This window comes from Dasypus novemcinctus, chromosome X (genome assembly GCF_030445035.2).
Source record: "Dasypus novemcinctus isolate mDasNov1 chromosome X, mDasNov1.1.hap2, whole genome shotgun sequence".
Taxonomy (NCBI): domain Eukaryota; kingdom Metazoa; phylum Chordata; class Mammalia; order Cingulata; family Dasypodidae; genus Dasypus; species Dasypus novemcinctus.
In genome coordinates, this window is record NC_080704.1 from 42733604 (window position 1) to 42758733 (window position 25130).

Consider the following 25130-nt stretch of genomic DNA (forward strand, 5'->3'; position numbering starts at 1 on the left):
AAATAGGCTTGAGACATAATAGGGGATAAATAAATATTTGATGAAGGAAGGAAGGAAGGAATAAATGGATTGGCATACTATGAAGTACATTTGTTGCATAGGAAGAAGTGATTTAAAACCTTTTCACAGGTTGACTGATAAGTGTGGATTTTTAAATGCTTTTTAATGTATTGGTTTTCTTTCTGTTCCCATCTTTATCGTTTTAAAACCTGTAATACAGGTTTGCTTATTCCATTAAAAACATACCATTTGCAATCAGGTGCACACCAGGGCTTTTGGTCTAATAATTGGAATGAAATTTTCATTCTCATCCTTGATCTATTTTAGAACCAGTCTTTCAGAATAGTGTCTGTTAATGGTAAGGATCTAGCATTGAACAATATAGTTTCATCTTTGAAGTTCATGATTCATTTAATCCTGGCAGTGAAGGAAATGATTAGCTTTTGGATTTGCTTTCTACTCTTAGGCTACTTATTAACTATCTTTATCACTCAGAACAGGTTATTCATAAACATTTTTCTTCATTGTCAGACTATGTGAATTTAGAAGTCTACTTTCAGTAGAATATTTTTGTGGTTCTTTACCTAATTTTCAACCCAAGTCTAATTACAACATACAAAAGAAGAAAATGTATTGTACTACTTCACACTTCTCATTTTCACCATGTAGAAATTTGGTCATATTTATTCAGGAATTACTTGCTGAGTGCCTACTGTAACAGACACACACCATACACCAATGTATAAGCTGCCACTCCCTGATTGCATTTTAGATCTGGTAGAGATAGCAGAGGTACAGAGAAATGCTCACATAACAGTAATGTTATCGGAATGCCATGGTAAGATACTGTTTTGTGAATCACATTGATCTGATTTGGTGTCTCAGCTCTGCCACCTACTGACTATTGCTTTCTCCAAACATTTCATTTTAATAGGCCTTAATTTCTGTATATTTTAAATGGGGGAAGTTGTACCTATCTCATTAGGTTTGGGGCTGTCCATTTAGCCTGACAGAGAAAGCCTTCAACAAATATTTTATTCTATTTTTTTTAGATACTAAATTATTGCCATTTTATTTAGGAATCAATTTGATCACTACCATTTTTTTTTCTCTTTCCCTCTCTATGGGTCCATGAGTGTTCTCTGCATTTTAGAATTTGCAATCTTGAGATAACATGAAGAAAATAGTAATTTTTAAAAACTATTTTGTGTAAAACCTCATTGAACTATATATGCATTTTACTATGTATAAATTAAACCTCAATAAAGTTGACTTTTTAAAATAAACTATTTTGGAACATTTCTTCATGAATAATTACTAGTTTGTTTATGTTTGCTTTCCAAAATGGTTCTCTTCAAACTTTACAGTTCATAAGAATCGTCCTGGGTGCTTACCAGAACTGCATAATCATATCCAGCACCCAAATCTTGGTTTCTAATATCATTCTACATTAAAAAACAACAGCAACTAGGACTCTTAGGAGAAAGGACTGACTCTAGGGCTTAGGCATGTTGTAGTACCAGAAAATAAGGAAGTGTTGGAAAAAAAACACCCAAAACAATTGGAGCATGTGAAAGGGACATAGCATTTAACCTGAAGAAGCTCTCAATGGCCAAAGATGGAACAATTTGAACAACAAAACAATATAGTATATTGGGAAGTGGATTTGGCTCAACAGATAGAGGGTCTGCCCACCACGTGGGAGGTCCAGGGTTCAAACCCAGGGCCTCCTGACCCATATGGTGAGCTGGCCCACGCACAGTGCTGATGCACGCAAGGAGTGCATACCACACAGGGGTGTGTCCCCCGCATAGGGGAGCCCCACACGCAAGGAGTGCATCCCATAAGGAGAGCTGTCCCATGCAAAAAAAGGTGCAGCCTGCCCAGGAGAGGTGCCGCACACATGGAGAGCTGATGCAGCAAGATGATGCAAAAAAAAAGAGACACGGATTCCTGGTGCAGCTGACAAGAATACAAACAGACACAGAAGAACACACAGTGAATGGACACAGAGAGCAGACACGGGGGGGGGGGGGGGGTTAAATAAAAAAATTCTTTTAAAAATCTTTATATATGTAGTATAGGATTATAACCCAAAGTATGAAATAAGTGAGTCCATAATGTGATAAATGACAGAATAAGTAAATAGGTGAGAAGAAAAAGATCTACCATACAAAATTCCAAATTATGTATGTAAATACAATCCCCCATCCAGGAGGTAGAATTTCATTCCCTCCCCCAAAAGGAAACTACCACACCCTGTCTAATTGACAGATCTTGCTTCCCATTCAGAGAAGCCTATTGGTGGAAAAAACGGCAAAACTGCAGATTAAATCCTCCTAATTACCTACACTAACCAAAGGACTCCTTTATTCCCAAGTATGAGTGAAGAAGGGTATGTTAGATATATGAGGAAAAGAAATGAGAAGATCACGATGAACACTAATTATGGAAAAGAAGCCCAGTACAGATGCAACCCAGGAAACAGAAGGAAACTTGACTAAACGAATCCAAATTCATATTCACAGATTTTTAAAGAAGAAAACAAGCTTATGAATCAAGTAGGCTGCTATTAAAAATCAATTACAGGATGGAAGCAAATTCTTGGAAATTAGACATATTTTTGTCAAAGGTAAAACCCCAAAGAGGCCAGAGAAGTTCTGCTCAGAGAGCGGGGTCTCCAGCTTCACCAGGCCCGGGGGGAACGCGGGGCTCGCGCCCCAGACCCCGCTCCGAGCCCCGCTCTCCGGGTCAGGGATCCCTCCCCCGCCATGGGAGCCCGGGACCCCCTTCTCCTCTGGCCCCGCCTGGCCCGGAGCGCCCTGGGCCGGCCGCCCCGCGCCCGGCGCCCTGGAGCTGCTCCGAGGCCGCCGCCGCCAGCGCCGCCGCTGCCCGCTGCGCTGCAGACCCGGCAGCCTGCGAGGCGGCCCTCCACCGCCGGCTGCTCCGCGCCGCCCACGTCTGCCTGGCCATGGCCGGCCACCTCGACCGCCACGACGTGGCCCTGAGCCGCTTCGCCTGCTGCTTGCTGCGCCAGGCGCACGAGCAGCGGGTGCGCGCCCGGAGGCTGCGGAGGCTGCAGGCCCAGCGCGGGGGCCGCCTCCCGCTCCGCGCCCTCAGCCAGCCCGAGCGCCACGACTGGGAGGGCGGCCTCAAGGCCGTGCAGTGCGCCCTCCACCTGCAGAAGAGCGTCCGCCAGGCCCTCCTGGAGCCGCACCAGCTGCCCACCGACCAGCACGACGCCCACCTGAGCGCCTTCCTGGAGCATCACTACCTGAGCCGGCAGGTCAAGGCCGTCAAGGAGCTGCGCGACTTCGTGACCAACCTGCGCAGCTGCGGGCCCGGGAAGACGGCGTGGCGGAGTACCTCTTCCACCAGCTCACCCTGGGCCCCCGCGCCAAGGAGAACTGAGCCTCAGGCCGGCTTCCCTCAACCAGGGGCGCGACTCCCCGTGGTCACCAACGCGCCCCATTCAGCGCGCCTTGACAGAGCCTGCACCTGACTTTTCTCTTTCCACTGTACCATTTCTTCCAATAAAGTGATTTGGTACCAAAATAAATAAATAAATAAAGTTCTCCAGATGATTCGTGTGTGCAAAACACTCAGCTTTTAAGAATGGGGCAAGCCCCCATGTAGATTTAAACCTGCAGTCTCTCCACCCATCCATGCCCCAAACTTATGCAGCCGAGGTTCTCCAAGGTTTAAACCTGGAGGTTTAAGCTTCCAGGGGACCCTGGAACACAGTTAACCTTTCCCTTATAAACAGTGTGGGTAGAAGGGTGGTCCTTTGGAAAAAGGATAAAAACATGGCCTGGAATTCATGGTAGTGGTTGCCTTTGGGAGGAAGTGAAGGAAATGGATTAACATAAAGGGGGCCGGTCTGACTTTTATCTGAAAATTTTCCGTTTATTTATATATGCAAATGTGAACATTTGTTGATTCTGGGTAGCAAGATGGGGACCTGAAAAACCTGCCCCTCAGAGCACCTCTCTGACAAGCTCACCCTCAAGGACAATGACAAGGAGAAATTGGCCTTCGGCTGATTTACCCACAGCCACAGGCTGACTTCCAGTGATCAGCAGAGCAGGGCATGTCACAAAACCACCATTTAAGTTTTCTTTCATTTGCATTGTCTCTTCCAGTAAAGTAATTTGAATCCATAAAAAGAAAAAAAAATCTCAGTAGAAGGGATAAAAAATATAATGTAATGACTGAAGTTCAAATTAGCGATTTTGAATATCAAATAGAATAAATCTCCTTGAATATAAAGCCAGTAACTGGCAGCACAGAAGGCCCTACGGTGGGGCTGAGTGGAAGCAGGGAGGCGGGTTAGAAGGACTTGCAGGGGTACAGGGGAGAGTTGATGGTGAATTGAACCATGGTGGTGGCTGAGGAAATGAGACATAGACAACTTCCAGATGGATTCTGTACAATTCAGCACGATTTGATCGTGGACTGGAGGTGATCAATGAAAGCTGGGGAAAATAATATAGGTTCTGAGGTTCGGACGTGAACACCTGGATTAACAGTGGTGTTCTTTATCAACCTGGGGCATTTGCAGGGGGTACTCCTAGTGTGGGGTGTTGGAAAAGGCATGTGGTGTAAAATCTAAGATGTTCAAGCAGAAATGTCATGCAGCTAGCTGGGAAAAGGAATCTGGAACTGAGGAGGGCAGTCTGGGTTAGAAATATACACTGGGTGGACATGAGCAGAGAAATGGTATTGAAGTCCTGTGACTGGTTAAACTCACCCAGAAAGAGAGTGTAGGGAGAGAATATGGCACACCCAGCCCTCAGCCCAGGGCAGCTAAAGGGGTTGAGGGGTTTGACCACCCAGAATGCTGCTGGTCCCTCACTGACCATTACCTCATTCCAGACTGAGTAAAACGTTGTCCTAAAGTAATAATAGACCTGCTTCTATGATTTTCTTTATTTTCCTGTCCTCCCTTTATATCTCCCTCTTTCTCTGTCCCATATGTATTTGACCAGATTATAGCTGCACTCAAGTAAATGTTAAAGTTTCCCATTTCTTGGGAAAAATACTCAAAACATCTTGTTACCTCTGACCCAAATATGGTTAACAAAGATAAGTCAAAATTTACAGGCTTTGCATGCTATATTCAGTAACAAATGGATAGCTTGAGTCCTTTAAAGCTCGCAGATTGCTTTGAACCACTTAGTAAATTATTTTTTAAAAATTGCTAAGCAATTTTAAAAATTGCTAAGCAGTAATTACTATCCACATTTCCTCTTGGCTGCACTTTAACATTTTTTTAACAATAGGAATTAGGCCCATTGAGTTAAGTTTTCTAGAAAATACTTTTTCCTCTTTACTTTTCTTAAAGTTGGTTTCTTACTGCATTTTTTTTCTCTGCATGTGCTTGAGGACCTTTCCCCTTTCCAACTCTTTCTCAGATCTTACCTGTTTTAGATATATTTGTCAATTCACTGCTCTCTTCTAGATATGAGAAAGCACAGGGTTAGCATCTATTATTTGGGGGGCTCAAACTGTAAATTCACTTAAGATCCTCCTCTTGTTACTGAGAGGCAGTTTGGTGCATTGTTTAAGAGCACAGTTTGCTTGTGTTCAAATCTCAGTTTAACCATTTACTATCTTGGGTGAACTTGGGCAAGTTAACTTCTCTGTGCCTCAGTCTCTTCTCATGTGAAATAGGGATAAAATTTTCAAGCCCATTAAGTGGTTGAGAAGATTAAATGAGGTTAATATACACAAATCACTTAGAAGAATGCCTGGCACATAGTAAGTAGCTTATGTGTTAACCATCAGGTTTCATCGTCATCATTCACTCAATCCTAAATCCCTTTGCTTGGTTTATGCCTTGGGAAAAAGATTTACTGCTCTGTCTTTTCCACTGGGGGTCTCTCTTGCATTTTAGGCACCGTGTCACCTTGCATATTGAGAAGTGAAAATCCTTGGCAGGTGCTTTGGTTGACATGCACTGCCTGCACTCAGGAGGGTAGATTGCTATTTTAGCTGCTGCATACTTGGGTGCAAAACAGAAGGTGAGTTTTACCATGACAACTTCCTGTGGTAATCCTTGCCATTCTCTCTTTTTTTTTTCTTTTTAAAAATGTATTTATTTATTATTTTAAAGAAACTTTAGATTACTTAAATGTTACATCAAAAATATAGGGGATTCCCATATACCCCAATCCGTCCTCTCCCATACTTTCTTTCCCACACTGACAACATCCTTCATTAGTGTGGTCCATTTGTTACAATTGATGAACACATTTTGAAGCATTGCTACTATAGTAGCATTACACTATAGTTTACACTTTGCTCCTCACAATTTTATAGGTTTTTAAAAATTACACTTATTCTATGTTATTTTTTAAAGATACTTTAGATTACATAAATGTTACATAAAAAATACAGGGGATTCCCATATGGCCCATTCCCTACCCCTCCCACACTTTCCCACATTAACACCTTACATTAGTGTGGTATATTTGTTACAATTGATGAACACATACTGAAGCATTGCCACTAAGCACGGATTATATTTTAAATTTATTTACTTTGAAATTTGTCCCCTAGAACATTTTTTGTTTATCCTTCTTAAGTCCAGTTTTCCTGAATCTAATCTTTCCATTCTAAACTATCCCCCATTCCTGAAAGATGGAAAAGAACAAAAGGGTAAAGGTCTAATTCAGATCCCACTGTTATCTGTTAGGACCTGAAAAAGCTACTGATAATATAACATCATAAAGTTATAGAAAACTACACACTTTCTCCACACAAATTCTTTGCTGCAGATTACAATCACCTTTAGAGCTTTAAAACTCCTGGTGTCCAGGTACATCCCAAATCAATTACATCAGATTCTATGCATCCCCAGCATTGAAAACATTTTCCTGATGTCCTTTACTTCTTTGTCTATGTTTTCTTTAGATCTGTGAGCATATTTTGGACCAGATTTTAAACCTTTGGTATGTCTTAGTTCTATTCTTCCTTGTTGGTGTTGTCTAAGGCTTTATCCTGCTCCTTTGCATGGGCCATTGTATCCTGTTTCTTTGTATGTTTTGTGGTCTTTTATTGCACCCTAAACATTTTTATATTTTAATGTATTCTCTGGAATTTAGACACGAAGTTTTCTGTTCCTTAAGCTTGTACCATAAAACTTATATTCAGCTAGTTTTATGACAGAGATTTTCTTGAATTCCAGGAGCTAACAAAATAAAAAAAGATGAAAATGTCTTTTCCTGTCTTTGTATATTGGCCTATGCAAGTCCTCTTCTTCTAAGTTTCGCTGTCCTAACAATGAATTTAGAGAACAGCCCATGTCAAAAATGTGTGTTCTCCTCTGGTTTTCTCTGCATACACATCTTATCCTAGACATGTGTGTGACCCTAGGAATTTCTCCAGTTTACAAGGATCTGAATGTCACCTTTCCCCTAGGAAATAGTGTTTCCTCATGGTTTCAGGTACTGCACTGGATATCCCAGAGCTGGGAATTCTTTGCCCTAGGCAGCTGTGAGTTGACTGTTCTCCTGCAATATACTATAGGAGAGCTCTCTTAGCCACCTATAGCTGCAGGGCAAGTTCTGGGACGGAGAGCCTTAGACAGGTGTCCTGGTTCTGTCTTTCAGGTTGTCACAAGACAGATTGGCAAAAGGATACATGTGACATGAGGAGATGGGGAAGTGGCTAGTCAGGGTGTCAAGAGAATTTTCTACTGTTTCAAGTAGCCTTTTTGTTGACTCAATGCTTTCCTTATTATTGTAAATCTTTGACTATTTTCTGGAGCTTTGAGAAAGATGGTTTGCCGTTCTTTCTTGTTGCTTAAAGTTTCTGGGGGTGAAGGGAGGGAAACAGAGCCCTGGAGCATCTGAGTCCACTATCATGATAATGTCATCCCTTGACATGGCAGTTTTTAATCTCACTCAAAATTAAATCCATGGTTTTTCCCCCATTTAAAAATAACCAGTATTTGTCAAATGCAGGCTATATGTGACATATCGTTTCAAGTGCTTTCCAGATATTGGCTGTGCTGTTGTCATAACAACTCTTTAAGGTATTGCTCCTCCCTATTTTACATGTGAGAAAATGGGCTCAGAGTGGTGTCCTTTTCTGAAACTGCACAACTAGTAAGTGAGAGAGCCAGAATCATCTCACTTCAGAGGGAATAAAGTCTTTGTACCATTTCTGCTCTATTATCTTCCCAGTTCTTTGGGCAATGTGATCCATATTATATAGATATTACATAGGCAGTTTCATTTAAGAAGCACCCAGTTTTGTAAAAATAAAATGAGTCAGTTAGGTTTAGGGGTGGTGTTTGCATGTCCCTTCCAGACATTCAGCTCCAGTGTCCATGCTCTCCCTGTTGCACCCAACCCTGTATAACTTTTATTTCACTAGTATTATAGAAGTACTTAATTATGCACATAGAAGTTTACATCACTGTAAGCATTATTGTCAACCATTAATTTTCATTCCCTCAAAAAGCACTGCCCTACCATGTTTGAAATCCTTTGCTCATTCTAAATATTTCCTGGCTGCTTTCTGTAAGATGAAGAACCACATAAATAGCTTAATAGACATAAATTAGCTTTGTTTGAATGACAATTATAATATTAGTCTTGATTTCAGGTTAAGTATCTGATTTGCTGATCTCAAGTGGAAAAAATGTCTTTACCAAAGAAATAGGCCTGTCAGTACCTGTTTATTCAGATAATCGTTACTATATTTGAAAATATATAATCTGTAAAATAAGCCAGTTTGCTTTTGACTGCATATTTTAAATGTTGGAAAGATTGAATTTTCTAGGAAAATGTCCAAAGCTGTTCAGAATGTCTTATATGTCAAGGCAGATTGCTTTTTGGTTTGCTCCTGTACAAGGCCTCTTGGGTTCAAATCCTAGCTCTAACATTTTCATGTTAAAAGACCTTGGGCATATTATTTCTTAACTTCTTTTACCTTCATTTCCTTTACTCTTTTTTTATTGTGGTAAAATATATATAGCAAAATTACCATTTTAACCCTTTTTAAATGTACAATTCAGCGGCATTAATTACGTCCACAGTGTTTTACAACCATCACCACTATTTTATGTCCAACATTTTGTATCACTCCAAATAGAAACTCTGTTCCCATTAAGCAATAATTCCCCATTTGCCCCTCTTCCAGCTCTGGTAACCTCTCATCTACTTTCAGTTCTATGAATTTGCTTATACTTGATATTTCATGTAAGTAGAATCATACAATATTTGTCCTTTTGTGTCTACCTTCTTTCATTTAATGTTTTCAAGGGTCATCCATGTTGTAGCATATATCAGAACTCCATCCCTTCTTATGGTTGAATAATATTCCATTGTACGATGATAGCCAGGACCTGAGCCTCAACAGACTTCAACTCCTACACTCTGATTTATTGGACTTACCCCACTCAGCTAACATGGAGTTGAAGAATGTCAACCACCACACCATGGAGCCTAGAGTGCCTACAACTGAAAGCAGGAGGATTGCATCCAGTATCCATGTGGAATCTAAGCCCCCTCTTGACATAGAGGTGCAATGGACACAACCAATCCAAGGTCCACAGAGAAAATGTGGCATTGGTATGGGAAAAGTGGCCATGGTGGCTGATGGGTACGGGGAATGGGAGGAAGAGATGAGATGTGGAGGCGTTTTTGGGACTTGGAGTTGTCCTGGGTGGTGCTTCAGGGATAATTACTGGACATTGTAAATCCTCCCAGGGCCCACTGGATGGAACATGGGAGAGTATGGGCTGTGATGTGGACCATTGACCATGAGGTGCAGCGATGCCCAGAGATATACTTACCAAATGCAATGGATATGTCATGATGATGGGAGTGAGTGTTGCTGGAGGGGGAATGGTGGGGTGGGGGCGGTGGGGTTGAATGGGACCTCATATTTTTTGAATGTAATATTTTTACAAAATGAATAAAATTTTAAAAAAAGAAAAAAATATTCCAGTGTATGTATATTCCACATTTGGTATATCCATTCACCTGTAGATGGACACTTGAGTTATTTCCACCATTTGGCTATTGTGAATAATACTGCTATGAACAAAAATCTGAGTCCCTGTTTTCAATTCTTTGGATATATACCTAGGAGTGGAATTGCCGGGTCATATAGTAATTCTATGTTTAATTTTTTGAGGAACTACCAAACAGTTTTCCATGGTGGCTAGACCATTTTATATTTCCACCAGCAACATATAAGGGCTCCAATTTCTCCATATCCTCACCAAACCTTCTTAACTTCTATGTTTCTTATTATACCCATCCAAGGAGGTGTGATGTGGTATCTCATTGTGGTTTTGATTTTTATTTCCATAAATGACTAATACATTGAGCAATTTTCATGTGCTTATTGGCCTTACGTATGTCTTCTTTGGAGAAATGTATATAGAAGACCTTTTGTTTTGTTTTGTAATAGTTGTCTTTATTTGTAATAATTTAGTGTGCTGATCAAAGTCTTGTTTTAATTTTTTTAAGTAAATTTTATTTCAGCTTCAAAAAATAAAAAAAAAACAAAAAGCAGCTTAACAAATTGTGGAAGCATTACTCTAAAAAATTCTATCCAGGCACATTTATCTCATTGAATCCTAAAAACAAAGTCATTTGTTTCTTCAGTGTTCAGAAAGTTACATAAATGAGCACAGATTGGTTAAATGACATGAGCAAGGCCTCCTTGTTAATGAAGAAAATGAAAAGAAATGCTTAATCATATTCATATCTCATAATACTAAATCCATATTCCTTTTTTAAAAATTTTAGCATTGTTATAGTACTTTCTCTGCCTTTACTACAAAAATATAGTCTATAAGTTGCATTAGTTGTATTTTTCCCATGTGTCACCATATTCTTAACACCTTGTTGTAAAAGGACATTCTTGTATGTATATTATTAACCACAGTCATCATCTACCACCAAAATCACTACGTTATACTATATAGAAGTCCTTTATCCACTTTTTAATTTATTTTAAAGAAACTTTAGATTACATAAATGTTGCACAAAAAATATAGGGGATTCCCATATGCCCCATACCCTCCCCCTCTAAGATTATGTGGCTATTCTTTGTCCCTTGAAATTCTGTATGAATTTTAGGATGGGATTTTCCATTTCTGCAAAAAAGTACCATTGTAATTGTTACAGGAATTGTATTAAAACTGTATATCACTTTGATGGGATAGTAAATCTTCCAATCCATCAACACGGTATGTTTTTCTATTTATTTAGTTCTTCTTTCATTTCTTTCAGCAGTGTTTTATAGTTTTCAGTGAACAAGTTTTGTGCCTTCTTGGTTAAATTTATTCCTAAGTATTTTATTCTTTTTTATGCTATTTAAATGGAATTGCTTTCTTAATTACTGTTTTGGATTGTTCATTGCTAGTATGTAGAAATACAACTAATTTTTGCATGTTGCTTTTGTATCCTGCAACATTGCTGAATTTATAAATGTTGCTCTAACATTTATTTTTAGATTCTTTTTCGGTTTTCTATATAGAAGTCATGTCCTCTGTGAATAGAGATCATTTTATTTCTTTATTTCCAATTTGATGCCATTTCTTTCTTTTTCTTGCATCATTGCTCTGGTCTGGCTAGAACTTCCAGTACTAAAAGTGGCAAAAGCAGCCTCCTTGTCTTGTTCCTTAAGGGAAAAGCTTTTAAGTCTTTCACAATTGAGCATGATGTTAACTGTCAGTTTTGCATATATGGCCTTTGTCACACTGAGGAAGCTCCCTTCTATTCCCATTTTATTGCATGGGTTTTTATCATGTAAAGTATTGAATTGAGATGGTCACTCTTTTCCCTTCATTTTGTAAACGTGATGAGTAATACATTAGTAAATATACAATCAATAATTACATTGATTTTCATTTGTTGAAACAGCCTTGCATTCCTGGAATACATCCTACTTGATCATGGTGTAAAACCCTTTTAATATGCTTCTGGATTCTGTTTGCTACAGTTTTGTAGAGGATTCTTTCATCTATCTTCATAAAGGATATAGGTATTAGTTTTCTTTTTTTTTTAAGTGACTTTGTCTGACTTCAGTATAAGTGTAATGCTGACCTCATAGAATGAGTTAGGAAATATTTTATCCTTGTCAATTTGGTGGAATTCACCAGGGAAGCAAACTGGTTCTAGGCTTTTCTTTCTTAGGAAGTTTTTGATTGCTGATTTCAATCTCCTTACTTGTTGTAGGTCTCTTCGTATTTTATAGTTCTTCTTGAGTCAGTTCTTCTGAATATATTCCTAGTAGAGTGATTGCCAGATCATACGGCAGTTCTATATTTAGCTTCCTGAGAAACTATCAAACTGTCTTCCACAGAGGCTGCACCATTCTACATTACTACTGGTAGTGACAAGGAGTTCCTATTTCTCCACGTGCTGTCCTACACTTGTATTATTGTATTAGGTGTGAAATGATATCTCATTTTAATTTTGATTTGCATTTCCCTAATAGCTAATGATGTTGAACATCTTCTCATGTGCTTTTTAGCCATTTTTATTTCCTCTTTGGAAAAATGTCTCTTTAAGTCTTTTGCCTGTTTTTTTTTTTAATTGGGTTGCTTATCACCTTATCATTGAGTTGTATGTTCTCTTTATATATCCTGGAAATCAATCCTTATCAGATATGCGGTTTCCAAATATTTTCTCCCATTGACTAGGCTGCCTTTTCACCTTCTTGACAAAGTCATTGGAAGCCAAAAAAGTATTTCATTTTGAAGAAGACCCATTTATCTATTTTTTCTTTTAATACTTGTGCATTGTGTATAAAGTTTAAGAAATTACCTCCTACCACAAGATCTTAAAGATGTTTCCCTACATTTTCTTCTAGTTTTATGGATCTAGATTTTATATTTAGGTCTTTGATCCATTTTGAATTAATTTTTATATGTGTGAGATAGGTGTCCTCCTTCTTTCTTTTGGATATGGATATCCAGTTCTCCCAGCACCATTTGCTGAATAGACTGTTCTGCTCTAGCTGAGTAAGGATTTGACAGTATTGTCAAAATCACATGATCATAGGAAAGCAGATGTGGCTTAACTGATAAGGCCTCTGCCTACCATATGGGAGGACCTGGGTTCAATCCCTGGGGACTCCTGGTGAAAAAGAAGAAGAGAAAGCATGCCTATGTAGCAAGCCAGTGCCCGTGCGGCGAGCTGAGTACCCACATGGTGAGACGAGTGCCCACGCGACTGCCTGCATGGTGAGCCAAGGGCCCACATGAGTGTCCATGTGGTGAGCCAGTACCTCCGCAGCGAGCTGACTGCCCACACGAGTGACTGCATAGCAAGCCAAGTGCCCATGTGAGTGCGCACATGGTGAACCAGTGCCCACATGGCGAGCCAGTGCCTGCATGGTGAGCCAAGTGCCCATGCAGCAAGCTGAGTGCCCATGCGATGAGTCAGTGCCCATGCAAGTGAGTCATGCAGCAAGATGATGATGGAACAAAAGAGAGACGAAGGGGAGAGTCAAGGTGAAGCACAGCAGAGACCAGGAACTGAGGTGGTGCAATTGACAGAGAACCTCTTTCCACATCAGAGGTCCCCAGGATCAAATCCCAGTGAATCCTAGAGGAGAAGAGAAGACAAAAAGATAAATAGATACAGAAGATCACACAGTGAATAGACACAGACAGCATACACAGCCGAGCAGGGTGGGGCCAGGTGTGGGGCGGGGGAAGAAAAAAAATCACATAAACATAGATGTGAAGGTCCGTTTTTGGATAATCATTTCAGTTTCATTGGTCTATATGTCTATCCTTTTGCCAGTCCCATGCTGTTTTTTTGTGTTGTTTTTATCCACTGTAGCTTTGTAAATATGCTTTAAAGTCAGGTAGTATGAGTCCTTCCACTTCATTCTTCCTCAAGATGTTTTTGGCTATTTGGGGCCAATATTGCCGGATATAAGATTCTTGGCTGGCAGTTTTTCTCTTTCATTATCTTAAATATATCATACCACTACCTTCTCATCTCCATGGTTTCTGATAAGAAATCAGTACTTAGTCTTATTGGGCATCCCTTGTTTGTGATGAATCGCTTTTCTCTTGCTGCTTTCAGAATTCTTTATCTTTGGCATTTGACATTATGATTAGTATGTGTCTCAGAGTAGGTGTATTTGATTTATTTGGATTGTAGTATGTTACATTTCTTGGACATATATATCTGTTTTTCAAAACATTTGGGAAATTTTCTACCATTTTTTTCTTCAAATATTCTTTCTGCCCCTATTCCCTTCTCTTCTCCTTCTGGGACACCCATGATACATATGTTTGTATACCTCCTGCTGTCATTTAGTTCCCTGTGACCCTTCTCAATTTTTTCCATTCTTTTCTCTATCTATTAGATTTTGGAAGCCCTGTCTTCTGGCTCACTTATCCTTTCTTCTGCCTTTTCATACCTGCTGTGGTATGCCTCTACTGTATTTTTTTAGGAGATTCAGGGGATTGAACCTAGGATCTGGTACATGTAAATCACAGCTCAACCATTGAGCTACACCTGCTACACCCACTGTATTTTTTATTTTATTTATTGTGCCTTTCATTCCCATAAGATCTGTCATTTTTCTTTCCATCTTTCAAATTCCTCTTTGTGTTCACCCAGCATCTTCTTAATATCCTTAATCTCTTTAGCCATCTCACTGAATTTATTAAGATTTGTTTGGACAACTGTGATTAGTTGTCTCACATCCTGTATCTCGTCTGGATGTTTAATTTGTTCCTTTGACTAGGCCACATCTTCCTGTTTCTTAGTATTGCTTGCAATTTTTTGCTAGTGTCTTGGCATCTGATTTTCTTCATGGTGTAATTCTGGGCTCAGTTTTTCTCTGTAGCCTATAGCTTTCTTATTGTTGACTTTTTGTTAAATCTTCTCTTTTGACACTTGGTTAAACTTACTTTGAACCTTTATAATATCTCGTGATTAACAAATCAGATTTTTTAAGCTCTTATTCATCTGATTGATCCTTACCCTGAATTTATGGTACAGGTTTGAGATTGCACTGTTTGTGCACTTATTTTATCCCCAGGAGAAAGCTTCTTTTCCCCTGTTCCTCTTCTGGGATTGTTACTATGTTCTGTTTGTGTTTATATTTGCCTGTGTATATTTTTAATACGCCTTTCATTTTCTCTAGTTGCTATTACCTGGAGGGCTAATTTTGGTAGGAGCACCCCCCTGGAGACTACCTTCCCAGATCAGATTTCCCAGCCAGAATGGGCCCAGGAACCCACAAAGGGGGTGCAGATAGATTGCACCATGGGATGGAGACCCTACAGGCCTCTAAACTTCTCTTTGACGACTCCCCTAATTTTCCCTTTACTGATGTTTCCAGCAGATAGTGCTCTTCATCCAGGTATTCCCCCACAGTCCTAAGGTGGTGTTGCACCTTTAATTCTCAGCTGACTTAGCCCCTGTTGGGGGCATGTTTGAGACCAAGGCTGCCAGCCTTCCCAGGATGAAATTTGCACAACTCAATAGACCCTAGGATTTGAGTACTCTAATCAACTGCTGGAACCTGTGCTGGGCCCTCTGAGGTGGGCTGGCTGAATCTGCCTTCACTGCCCCTAGAGAATGTTCAAACTGTGCCCAACTTCCTCTCCTGCCAGGCACAGGGGCCCAATTCATGGCTGCCAGCAGCAATCCAACCTGAGCATGCTGAACCTGATTCCACCAGTCCCAGGAATCTAGTCTATTCTTCAATCAACCCAGCTTCCACTCCTGCTGTGGATGCATTTAAAACAAAGGCTGCTCGTTTCTTTCTGGCTTTGGCAGGTTTAAACTTTAGCTGTGCTCAAAATTGGAATCCAGCTAGCTGAATTTGCTAATCAATAGTCTTAGTTGATTACAGGCCCCTTCCCACCCTTGCTTTTGGGAAAGGGAGCTTCTATTTCCAGTGAGGGAGTGGCTCCCGAGGCAGCACCAGCCTCTGCAATGTGGAAGGATCTACTTATAGATTTTCACAGATTGTCAGTTTTTTCCTTCCACTCTTCCTTGGATGGTGTACAGTGTTGTTCTAGTCTCTGGAGCTCCCCCAAACAGTTGATTTAGACAGATGCTGACTGATTACTAGCTGCCCTGTGTAAGGAGCTGACTCTTAGAGCTCCCTACTCTGCCACCAACCATATATTACTTTTTCTTGTATTTTTTTATTCCCCACCCCCTGCAGTTTTTTGTGTGCTATCTGCTCTCTGTATCCATTCACTGTGCATTCTTTTGTGTCGGTATTTATTTTTATTTATTCCCCCCACCCCCACCCCACAGCTAGTTTGCTGTCTACTCTCTGTGTCCATTCACTGCACGATCTTCTGCGTTTTTGCTTGGCTCTCTTTTTGTTGCGTCACCTTGCTGAGTCTGCTCTCCATGGCGCCGGTGGGCCAGCGCCTCTCTGCGACATGCGGGTGAGCCTGCCTTCACAAGGAGGCCCCAGGAGGCGAATCCAGGGCCTCCCATATGGTAGACAGGAGCCCAACTTATTGAGTCACAGCCACTTCCCCATATACTACTTTTTTTTTTCATATATTACTTTTTAAATCAGAAAATATTAGAGTTGGCAATCCTAAACATGACAGTTAATCATATGTAAGTTTAAAGGCACATTTATTGTTTTTATTTAAAAGCTACATTTTAGGAGCACATTTGTTTTTTAAAAAACTTCATACATCTGTATTTCATGAATTTTCACCTGTGATTAAAGTTTTAATATTAAGTATTAATGAAACAAATGAGTCAAATGAGTTGTGAGATTTTTTAGTTTTTTTTTGGTATTGTAAAATGAATGCTGTACTTGGAATATTCTTTTGCAAAATTTGACATATTTTCATTTTATTTTTAGGGACAATTCATTGTGAATATGTATATAGCATTTAGTAAATAACTATTTATTATAACATATCCACATTAAGGTTAGACTAATGGAAGGTTGGAGTAATAATGTACTTTGAGATCATTTAGATCAGGGGTGGAAAATTGTGATGGTGTTGGGCCGTTGTTATGTCCACAGAGTACTTGAAAGAACTGTAAGGCTAGGTAAGTAAAATAAAAAACAATCAGCTTTAGTACCCCAGATCTTGCATTTAACTAATTTCATGGAATTATATAAATGTTTTTCCGCATTGGAACATTTGCGTTTGCAACCCCTGCTCTAGTCCAATATGCTCTATTTATCCATTTGCATAATGACAAACCTCCCTTGGATTTGGATTCCAATTACTGCCTCGCTTGATGCCAGATACTTCAAATATCATAAATGAATTGCAGTGCATGCAAATAAATATGATCAAAAGAAAAGCACTCATTAAGTTTAAGCATTGAAAATTGAGGTCAATTGACTGTGAGGTGCAGCAGTGCTCAGAGATGTATGCACCAAATGCAATGAATATCTCATGATGATTGAGGAGGTTGTTGTTATGGGCAGAGGAGTGGGGTGAGGGGGGTGGGGGGTATATGGGGACCTCATATTTTTTGAATGTAACATTAAAAAAATAAATGAAGACAAAAAAAAAGAAAAAAATTGAGTTAGAATGAATTGGGATTGAGGCTGGTCTTTGTACCAGAGTATAAAATAGATTATTATCTGTCATTTTCAAGCAGAGACTTGATTGTGGTATACAAAAATTAATTTTAATCACTACTGTTTACTCAGTGTTTATTTACCAAGCACTTAAAATGCTTTATATGCATGTATATCTCATTTAATGCTCAGGCAGCCTATAAAGTAGGTTATTATTCTAATTTACAGGTGAGGAAACTAAGGCTTAGAGAATACTTTGCTCAGTTCCCATGGCTATAATTGAATCAGGGCTGTTTTTTTTTTACTTTTACATCTTTTCCCCTGTATCATAAAACATTTGAACCACTAGACCACATTTCATTTTTGATTTGGTTTGGAAATATCCTAACGCAATTTCATCACTAGCCAAGGTCTTTACTAGAAGCAAAACATAATCTCAGCATTCTGTATACTATGCAACATCTGTGTACTGATAGAGAGGATGTTGGGGAGGAAAATCTAATGGAAGGGGACACCACACAGAACCATTAGAAAACAAGATATTAACCTGTTTAATGTTTGAGTACTAAAACCTACAATAGCCAAAATAGCACGTGCTGTTAATTATGATGGGGATTTGGTGATGAGAATCTCACAAGTGGATATTGAGAATAATTTTTTTACTTGTATTTTTAAAGGAAAATTATTTCATATAATCAGGAAAGAGGAAATCCTCGTTTTTATTTTTCCCTCTGAAATGCGGTAGCTTTAAATGTGAGTAAGTCTTGAAAAGATTGATGGGTTCTAACTGCCCTTTTTGGGAGGATCCAGATTGGGTACCATAATTGATTTGTAATTTCTTGTCATGGAAATTATAGGATGTAAGTCGTTTCAACCAGCACATTTGGTTTTGGTCTTTTGTTCATTATGTTCACTGAACCCAGACATTTTTTCATCTGAATTTTCCATCTTTTAATCATACTGATTTTGATTTGTTTTGTCTTATATTTTCAGAAAGAGTTTTGGAGCACCTACACAAAAGCACACCAGGGAGAGAGTAGCAGAGGAAGTGATTGGTTTCAATTTTACCTTACCTTTCCACTGATCTTTGGTCTCTTCATTATCCTCCTTGTCATTTTCCTAATCTGGAGATGCTTCCTGAGAAACAAAACTCGTAGACAGACGGTGACTGAGGGCCACATTCCCTTCCCCCAGCACCTGAATATTATCACTCCACCTCCGCCACCAGATGAAGTGTTTGATAGCAGTGGGTTGTCTCCAGGCTTTCTGGAATATGTGGTTGGGCGCTCAGATTCTGTCTCCACACGCCTGTCCAACTGCGACCCCCCACCGACCTATGAGGAGGCTACTGGCCAGGTGAACCTGAGGAGTGAAACGGACCCTCATTTAGACCCACCTCCAGAGTATGAAGACATCATCAACTCCAACTCAGCCAGTGCCATTGCTATGGTGCCTATGGTCACCACCATCAAATGAAGCTGCAAACTTCTTTTTACTCTAATCGTTTTTAAAATACTAATGAAAGGATTTTCTAGCACTTTACCACTACATAAATGTACATTGTCTTATTTTATTGGACTTTACAACATGCCACTTCACACTTTGATTTTATTTCCTTTAATTTTGTTTCCTACTATAAAATCATTTTTGCTAGTGAATATATGTAAAAAAGAAAAACATAATAGCGGAGGTATTCATGTGCTGCGAGGAGGTATACATACAATTATATTTATGTATACATATATACATGTGTGCATATCAACACAGTATATAGACTAACTTCTATTTCAATCACATGTGAAGAGAGCATTACTCACTGGAATTGGAGGAAAAGGCACCAACAATTTGTGTAATAGCCAGCAACATGCTGTTGAATTTTGCAAGTAAGATAAACTTAGCATGTTTTCTAACTTTTACTGGTTTTTGTTAATCTCCTGTTTTCTCCATCTACCTTCTAAAGTAAAATAATGCATGTAGTAAGTCTTGATTTTAGAAACATCGCAGAAAGGAGAGAATGGAAACACTAAATGACTTGCTTACAATATATAGCAAGAAAATCTTTGGTCATTAATGGTATTTAGCAAGTTTTATAGTAGGGATTTTTTTTTGGTTGGCCACCCTTCCCACCCACAGAAAATTATACCATATTTGCTTAGCATCTCTGAATATCATGTTTTAGGTGATTTGAATTAACATCTTGGGTAGAGAGCATTTGCTGGCAGCAGAATAGATTTTAAAGTGTGTCTGTATGTATATATATACACACACATATGTATGTGGGTGTGTATAATGAAATACATACTCATTACTCCTTTGCTTACATGTGGCCATATTATTTTCTTCTAGCTGTGTCATTGCCTTTTACTCTGCTGTCCTCTCACCTACCACAGATTCTTCAACCACATATGAGTTGAGTTAAAATGAAAATTTTGAAATTATTTTCTAAGGGTTTTTATATATGTTGCATTCTGTGCCTCAAGATTATTAGGAAGCAATATTCAATTCAGTTAAGAACTGTGATTTTTATATTGCTCTCCAATTAGTGGAGGAAGATTGCAAAATCAGGTTATAGCCCCTCTCATAATTGTTGGCATTTCATTTTGTATTTTCATCAGATTTTCTTTCTAACTGCAGGAATTTTATTTTTGTCTTGGAGTGGAGAGAACAGGTTGTGGTTAAATTGCCTACACGAACTGGCTCCAAAAAGGAAAAGTTAAGACAGTTTTTCCTAAGAGGTTTCATTTTTTTAAAAAAGAGGTTTCATTTTGTATGCACTGATGGAAAATTCATTAGATCTGTTCAAGGAAATGTCTGTGCCACTCTCAGGGGTTGGAGAAAATGTAGGTGAGCAGAAGGAATGCAAATTTCAGCGGGTCCTTCCCTGCTGGCTGCATCTCCATTCCCACCAAACCCCCCAATCCTGCCTGGAAACAAAGGAACAAGAGGAATGTTGGAGGGCTCCTGAACTTGGAACCAGATGGCCTGAATCCTAATCCTGCTCTGCCACATCCTTGCCATGTTACCTTGGGCAGGATCCATGTCCCTGTGCCTCTTAATTCCTCACCTCTAAAATGGGGATGATATCATCTGTCCTGTCCTCCAGGGGCTTTAAAAGGATAAAATGAGATGGTGCGTGTCAAAGTACTTGGTAAAATGTGAAGTGCTAAGTGTGAGGTGGTGTGTTGTTAAAATTATGCTTCAGGGAGAGTTTTCTCCCTCCGTTTCTCTGACGTTTATGAGAGCTTTCACACAGTCAGAAATAAAGCAGCGGCTCCATAAATGGCTAACATGTTCAATTGAATGTGCGGGCTTTTGGTTAAACCCCTGCCATCATCTACCCTATACCTTAAGAACCTTAAAGAAGAGAGCTGGCTCAGCACAAACAGTCTTAGCTAAATGTTGGAAAGGAAACTAAAGCGTGTACATTTAATTAATGGGTTTCATACCATTTATAGTCTACAAATGAGTATATCTTGACCACGATCTCGGCAGAAATGAAAATATTGTTTTGAACTTGACCACGAATACATGGCAAACTTTGGCTTCTTAGTTAAAGCTGAAGGTAGGGTGGGAGTGATCCAGTGATTTGTGTATGTATGTGTAGATCTTTTTTCTTGGGGGGGAGAGAGGTTCTATTAATTGTTTTTTTTTTCTTTAATAAAAATTAAGGTTCCTCCTGTATGGACTTTTATTTTTTTATTTTAATTTTTTGGTTATGGTAGGCCTTATATTAGACTAGCAGTTTTCCAGGTATGGCCCTTGGATTCATCCTTCCAAGATTCTGTGAGATCAAAACTATTTTCATAATAATATGAATACATTATTTGCCTTTTTCATTCTTATTCTCTCAAAAAGAGTTTTAAAAATGTAAAACAATGCCACTCTCTCCACAAATCCTTTTTCTGTTTTTGAAAATATATCTATTTTTCATAAAAATGTTATTTATGTTTGCATGTAATGGGTTTATTTTTAAATGAATTAACATGTTTAAAATTTGTTTTGTTTCCTAATAAAGCAAATATTCATAGATATAAACCACGAAAACAAAGGCTCTTTTGAGTCTGAATCCCCAGTAAATGATATGACTGTAAAGTAGTCCAGAGGTCATAAAGTTTTAGAACCTGGGATTAGACAAAGCAGCAGGATCTTCTACTAGTAAGTATCTATTCCTGGAAGTTTGTTATATTTTCAGCTCCTTGCCTTGGATTTAATTATGCCTCTAAGAGATACCTGAATTACAGTATAACAATGAATGTTGATCCTTAAAACAAATGCCAACTGCTTAAACTGACCAATGACAACAGTTTTTTTATACTGTTGGTCAAACAAAACACTATACAATATTATGGTGTATAACTGGCATCAGTGACAGATCTCATGGTAGCTTTTACATGGTCATGACAGGCTAAACAAAATACTACTTTCTTCAAGAAACATTCATTTAGGTTTATTTCTTTTGAGTTTATTTTTTTTAATCTTCAGCAACCTTATCTGGTTTTTATAAACTCAGACTCATCACATTTATTATAATTAAGGGGCTTGTTTAGAACAATATACATTTTTTATGTTTTTGTCTTTCTTACATGATTGATATTACATTCACCTTTGACCGTTTTTAATAAAGGTTTATTTTTGCAGAATATATTTAGTACTTTTCTTAAGCAGTAACTAAATTGAATCAATTGGTTTGCACTAAACAAAAGAATGGGCTCTATGGTCTTCCAGCAGAATCGTTTATAAGCCTCTACATGCAGTGGTTGTGTCTGGAATTCTAGAAAGGGCATTTTCTGCCTTCCTGCTCTGAATGTCACAATGAGTTATATCTCTTTAAAGTAAACAAAGTGATTTTTTTCCCTCTTAACCAGTACAAATAGAAGTGCTGTGTTTGTTTCATTATCAATGATGACTTCAAGATTGATGATCTGATAACAATGGACGTAGTTTTAACTTGGTTCTGTGTAAATAGCATGTATTTTATTATAATATTTCACATTTTTAAACACTTGGTTTACATTAAATTATGGTATTTAACTATTTTTATGTTTATAATAGATAAGGTTTTTCTTATGTTTCTGTGTTTTGGAATGCTAAATAAAGCTATTTTTAAACCCAAGAAGAGTTCTTCTGCCATGTGTTAATTATATTATGGTTAGACTCTTATTAACTGTAGTTTTATTTCCAAGGTAAAATTATTTATTCCGTTTTCTTATGAATTTAAGGAATATCCCTCAGTAAGGGAATTAGAAATCATCTGGTAAAATCTTCAGGGTATTCTCAATGTGAGTAAGAGCTTGCTGGACCATTTTTAAATGGAACTGGTATGGTACAAAATGGAAGCACTCTCTCCAAAGGCTGAGGTTGAGCCCCCTGCTGTAATGTAGTTTCTCAGGTTCTGGTATTGACTGCAGATCCCAAGAGTTGGTTATTTTTGTTACTTAATAGAATAGCAGCTTGTATTTGACATTTGAGAAGATGAGAAGAGATAGCAGAAAATGAAAACGTGATCATAGGCATCTTCCTCAAAGACTAAAAGCTGAAGCATCATGTCATAAACCATATGACTTGATCTCTATGGTATAAAATGTTCAAATTACTTACTTTATAGTCAAGTAAAGTCTAAGTGTTCATTTTATAAACAGATTTGTAAAATATAATAAAAAACACTTTAAAAATACATCTCAGTTTCTAAAAATTATATAACTTAGAGCTCGATGAATCCATCCATAAAATCCAACACCTAGATCATGACATTGCCAGCACCCAGAAGACTGACTACCTCATATGCTTTCCTTAAAAGTAACACTTTTCTAACATCTGTAATCATAGATCAGTTTTTAAAAGCTGATATGTGGCTATGATCACATAGACTTTCTTTTAAAAAAAAAAGTTCCTAAGGATATTTTATGTGATACATGTGGCATGTCCTTCCTGTTGAAGGATTGATCTTGCCCCTACCTCCTCTTCAGATACCCATTTATGTAACACCCTGGAAGCATGCCAAGCTTTGGCTGATGTAATGTTGAGCACAGACCACCATGAGCACGTCTTGCTTCAAGAAAAAGAGCACATACTAAGATGTTTTCCCAATACTTGCATTCAAGCCCCAGGCACTTAGCCACCCTTGTTCCTCAACCACATTTAATCTGTAGAGCGGTTTCCAAAGACACAGACGTACTTGAGTGAACTTCTTGCCATCTTGCTGTCAGTCACAAGGTAGCTACAGCTCTCTGTCCATAAATTCCCCTACTAAATGCTTTTGTACTGATAACCCTAGTGTTTAGTGCCACTTTCTTTGGAATTTCAACTGGAACAACCTAACCTTTTCCAGCAAAGCCTTGAAAAGAGAAGCTATTGGGAAGGCCAAAGATATAGGCACTAAACACCAGAGTTATCAGCTTTTAAAAGCTGATTCTGTATAAATAGCATGTATTTAGTTATATTTCACCTTTTTAAACAGTTGGTTTTCATTAAATTATGCTATTTAACTTTTTATATTTATAATAAGGTTTTTCTTATGTTTTATTTAATCCTTTTTTAATTCTCTCTCCTAAATACACCAAATACATAAAAGTAGGGGTTTTTCATAGGCTATGAATTGACCAAAATATGAATAGCTTTCTATCTGCTCTCCTTGATGCTTGTTTTTGTTTGTTTTGTTTTGTTTTTGCTGTAATCTTACTGCCTGTCCTTTCCTTAAACATTGTATCATGACATTTTATTCTCAGTAATTACATTTACTTTACTTCTATGTTTTTTAAAACTTCCAAGGACCTATATAATCTGGCACTACCAGCTTATCTAACCTTATTTTCTACTATAGTTCAGTTGATTTTTACAAAATACCTACCATGTGTGAGACTCTGAAAGGATTAGAAAGTAATTATGTCTATGTCCCTTGCTTCTGGGAACATACAGAGCTCTTATACCTCACCCTACCACTAATACCTTGCATTGTTGTGAAACATTTTTAACTAATGATGAAACAACATCCTCAAAATATATTATTATATCATTTATACATGAACTTACATACGTGTATAGTAAAAGTTGTGAACTTTCAAAGCAAATATGTATAACTTCATACAGGAGTCCCATACATCAACCCACCACCAACACCTTGCATTGTTTGTAGACATTTGTTACAAATTATGAAAGCCTGTTGTCAAAATCGTGCTACTAACTATAGTCCATATCTTATTTTGGTGTATTTTCACCCTACCTACCCTATTGTTATTTTTTAAAATATGTTTTTATTACAGAAGTTGTGAACTTAGAAAACAATCATGCACATGTGTAGAATTCCCATACAACACCCCTTCATCAACACACATCATGGTGCAAGATTTGTTACAGATTATGAGATAATATCATCAGACTATTAACACCAACCATGGTCCATAGCTTACATTTGGCACACTTTTTCCATCCTCCCCCTTATCAACACAGTACATCTTTGACATAGATGCGTGAATATTACAGTACTGCTGTTAACCACACACTCCAGTTGTATTTTTCCCATGCTTCACATTCCCTACAAGAGTGATATACATCTGCTCTAGCTCAAAAAGGGCACTCTTGCATCTGTACCATCAACCACAATTCTCATCCATCTCTGG

At 38.3% G+C, this 25130-nt stretch overlaps 1 protein-coding gene across 4 annotated transcripts in view; it reads left to right on the forward strand.

The window, feature by feature from the left end:
- Positions 1-22627, forward strand: part of PRRG1 (proline rich and Gla domain 1) — a 202835-nt gene extending 180208 nt beyond the window's left edge. For all 4 annotated transcript variants that reach the window (XM_058291957.2, XM_058291956.2, XM_058291955.2 and 1 more), the window contains one exon: positions 18508-22627. In XM_058291957.2, coding sequence (XP_058147940.1) covers positions 18508-18990 — 483 coding nt within the window. In that variant the 3' untranslated portion in view covers positions 18991-22627. The remainder of the gene's footprint in view (positions 1-18507) is intronic.
- The last annotated feature ends 2503 nt before the right edge of the window (positions 22628-25130 follow it).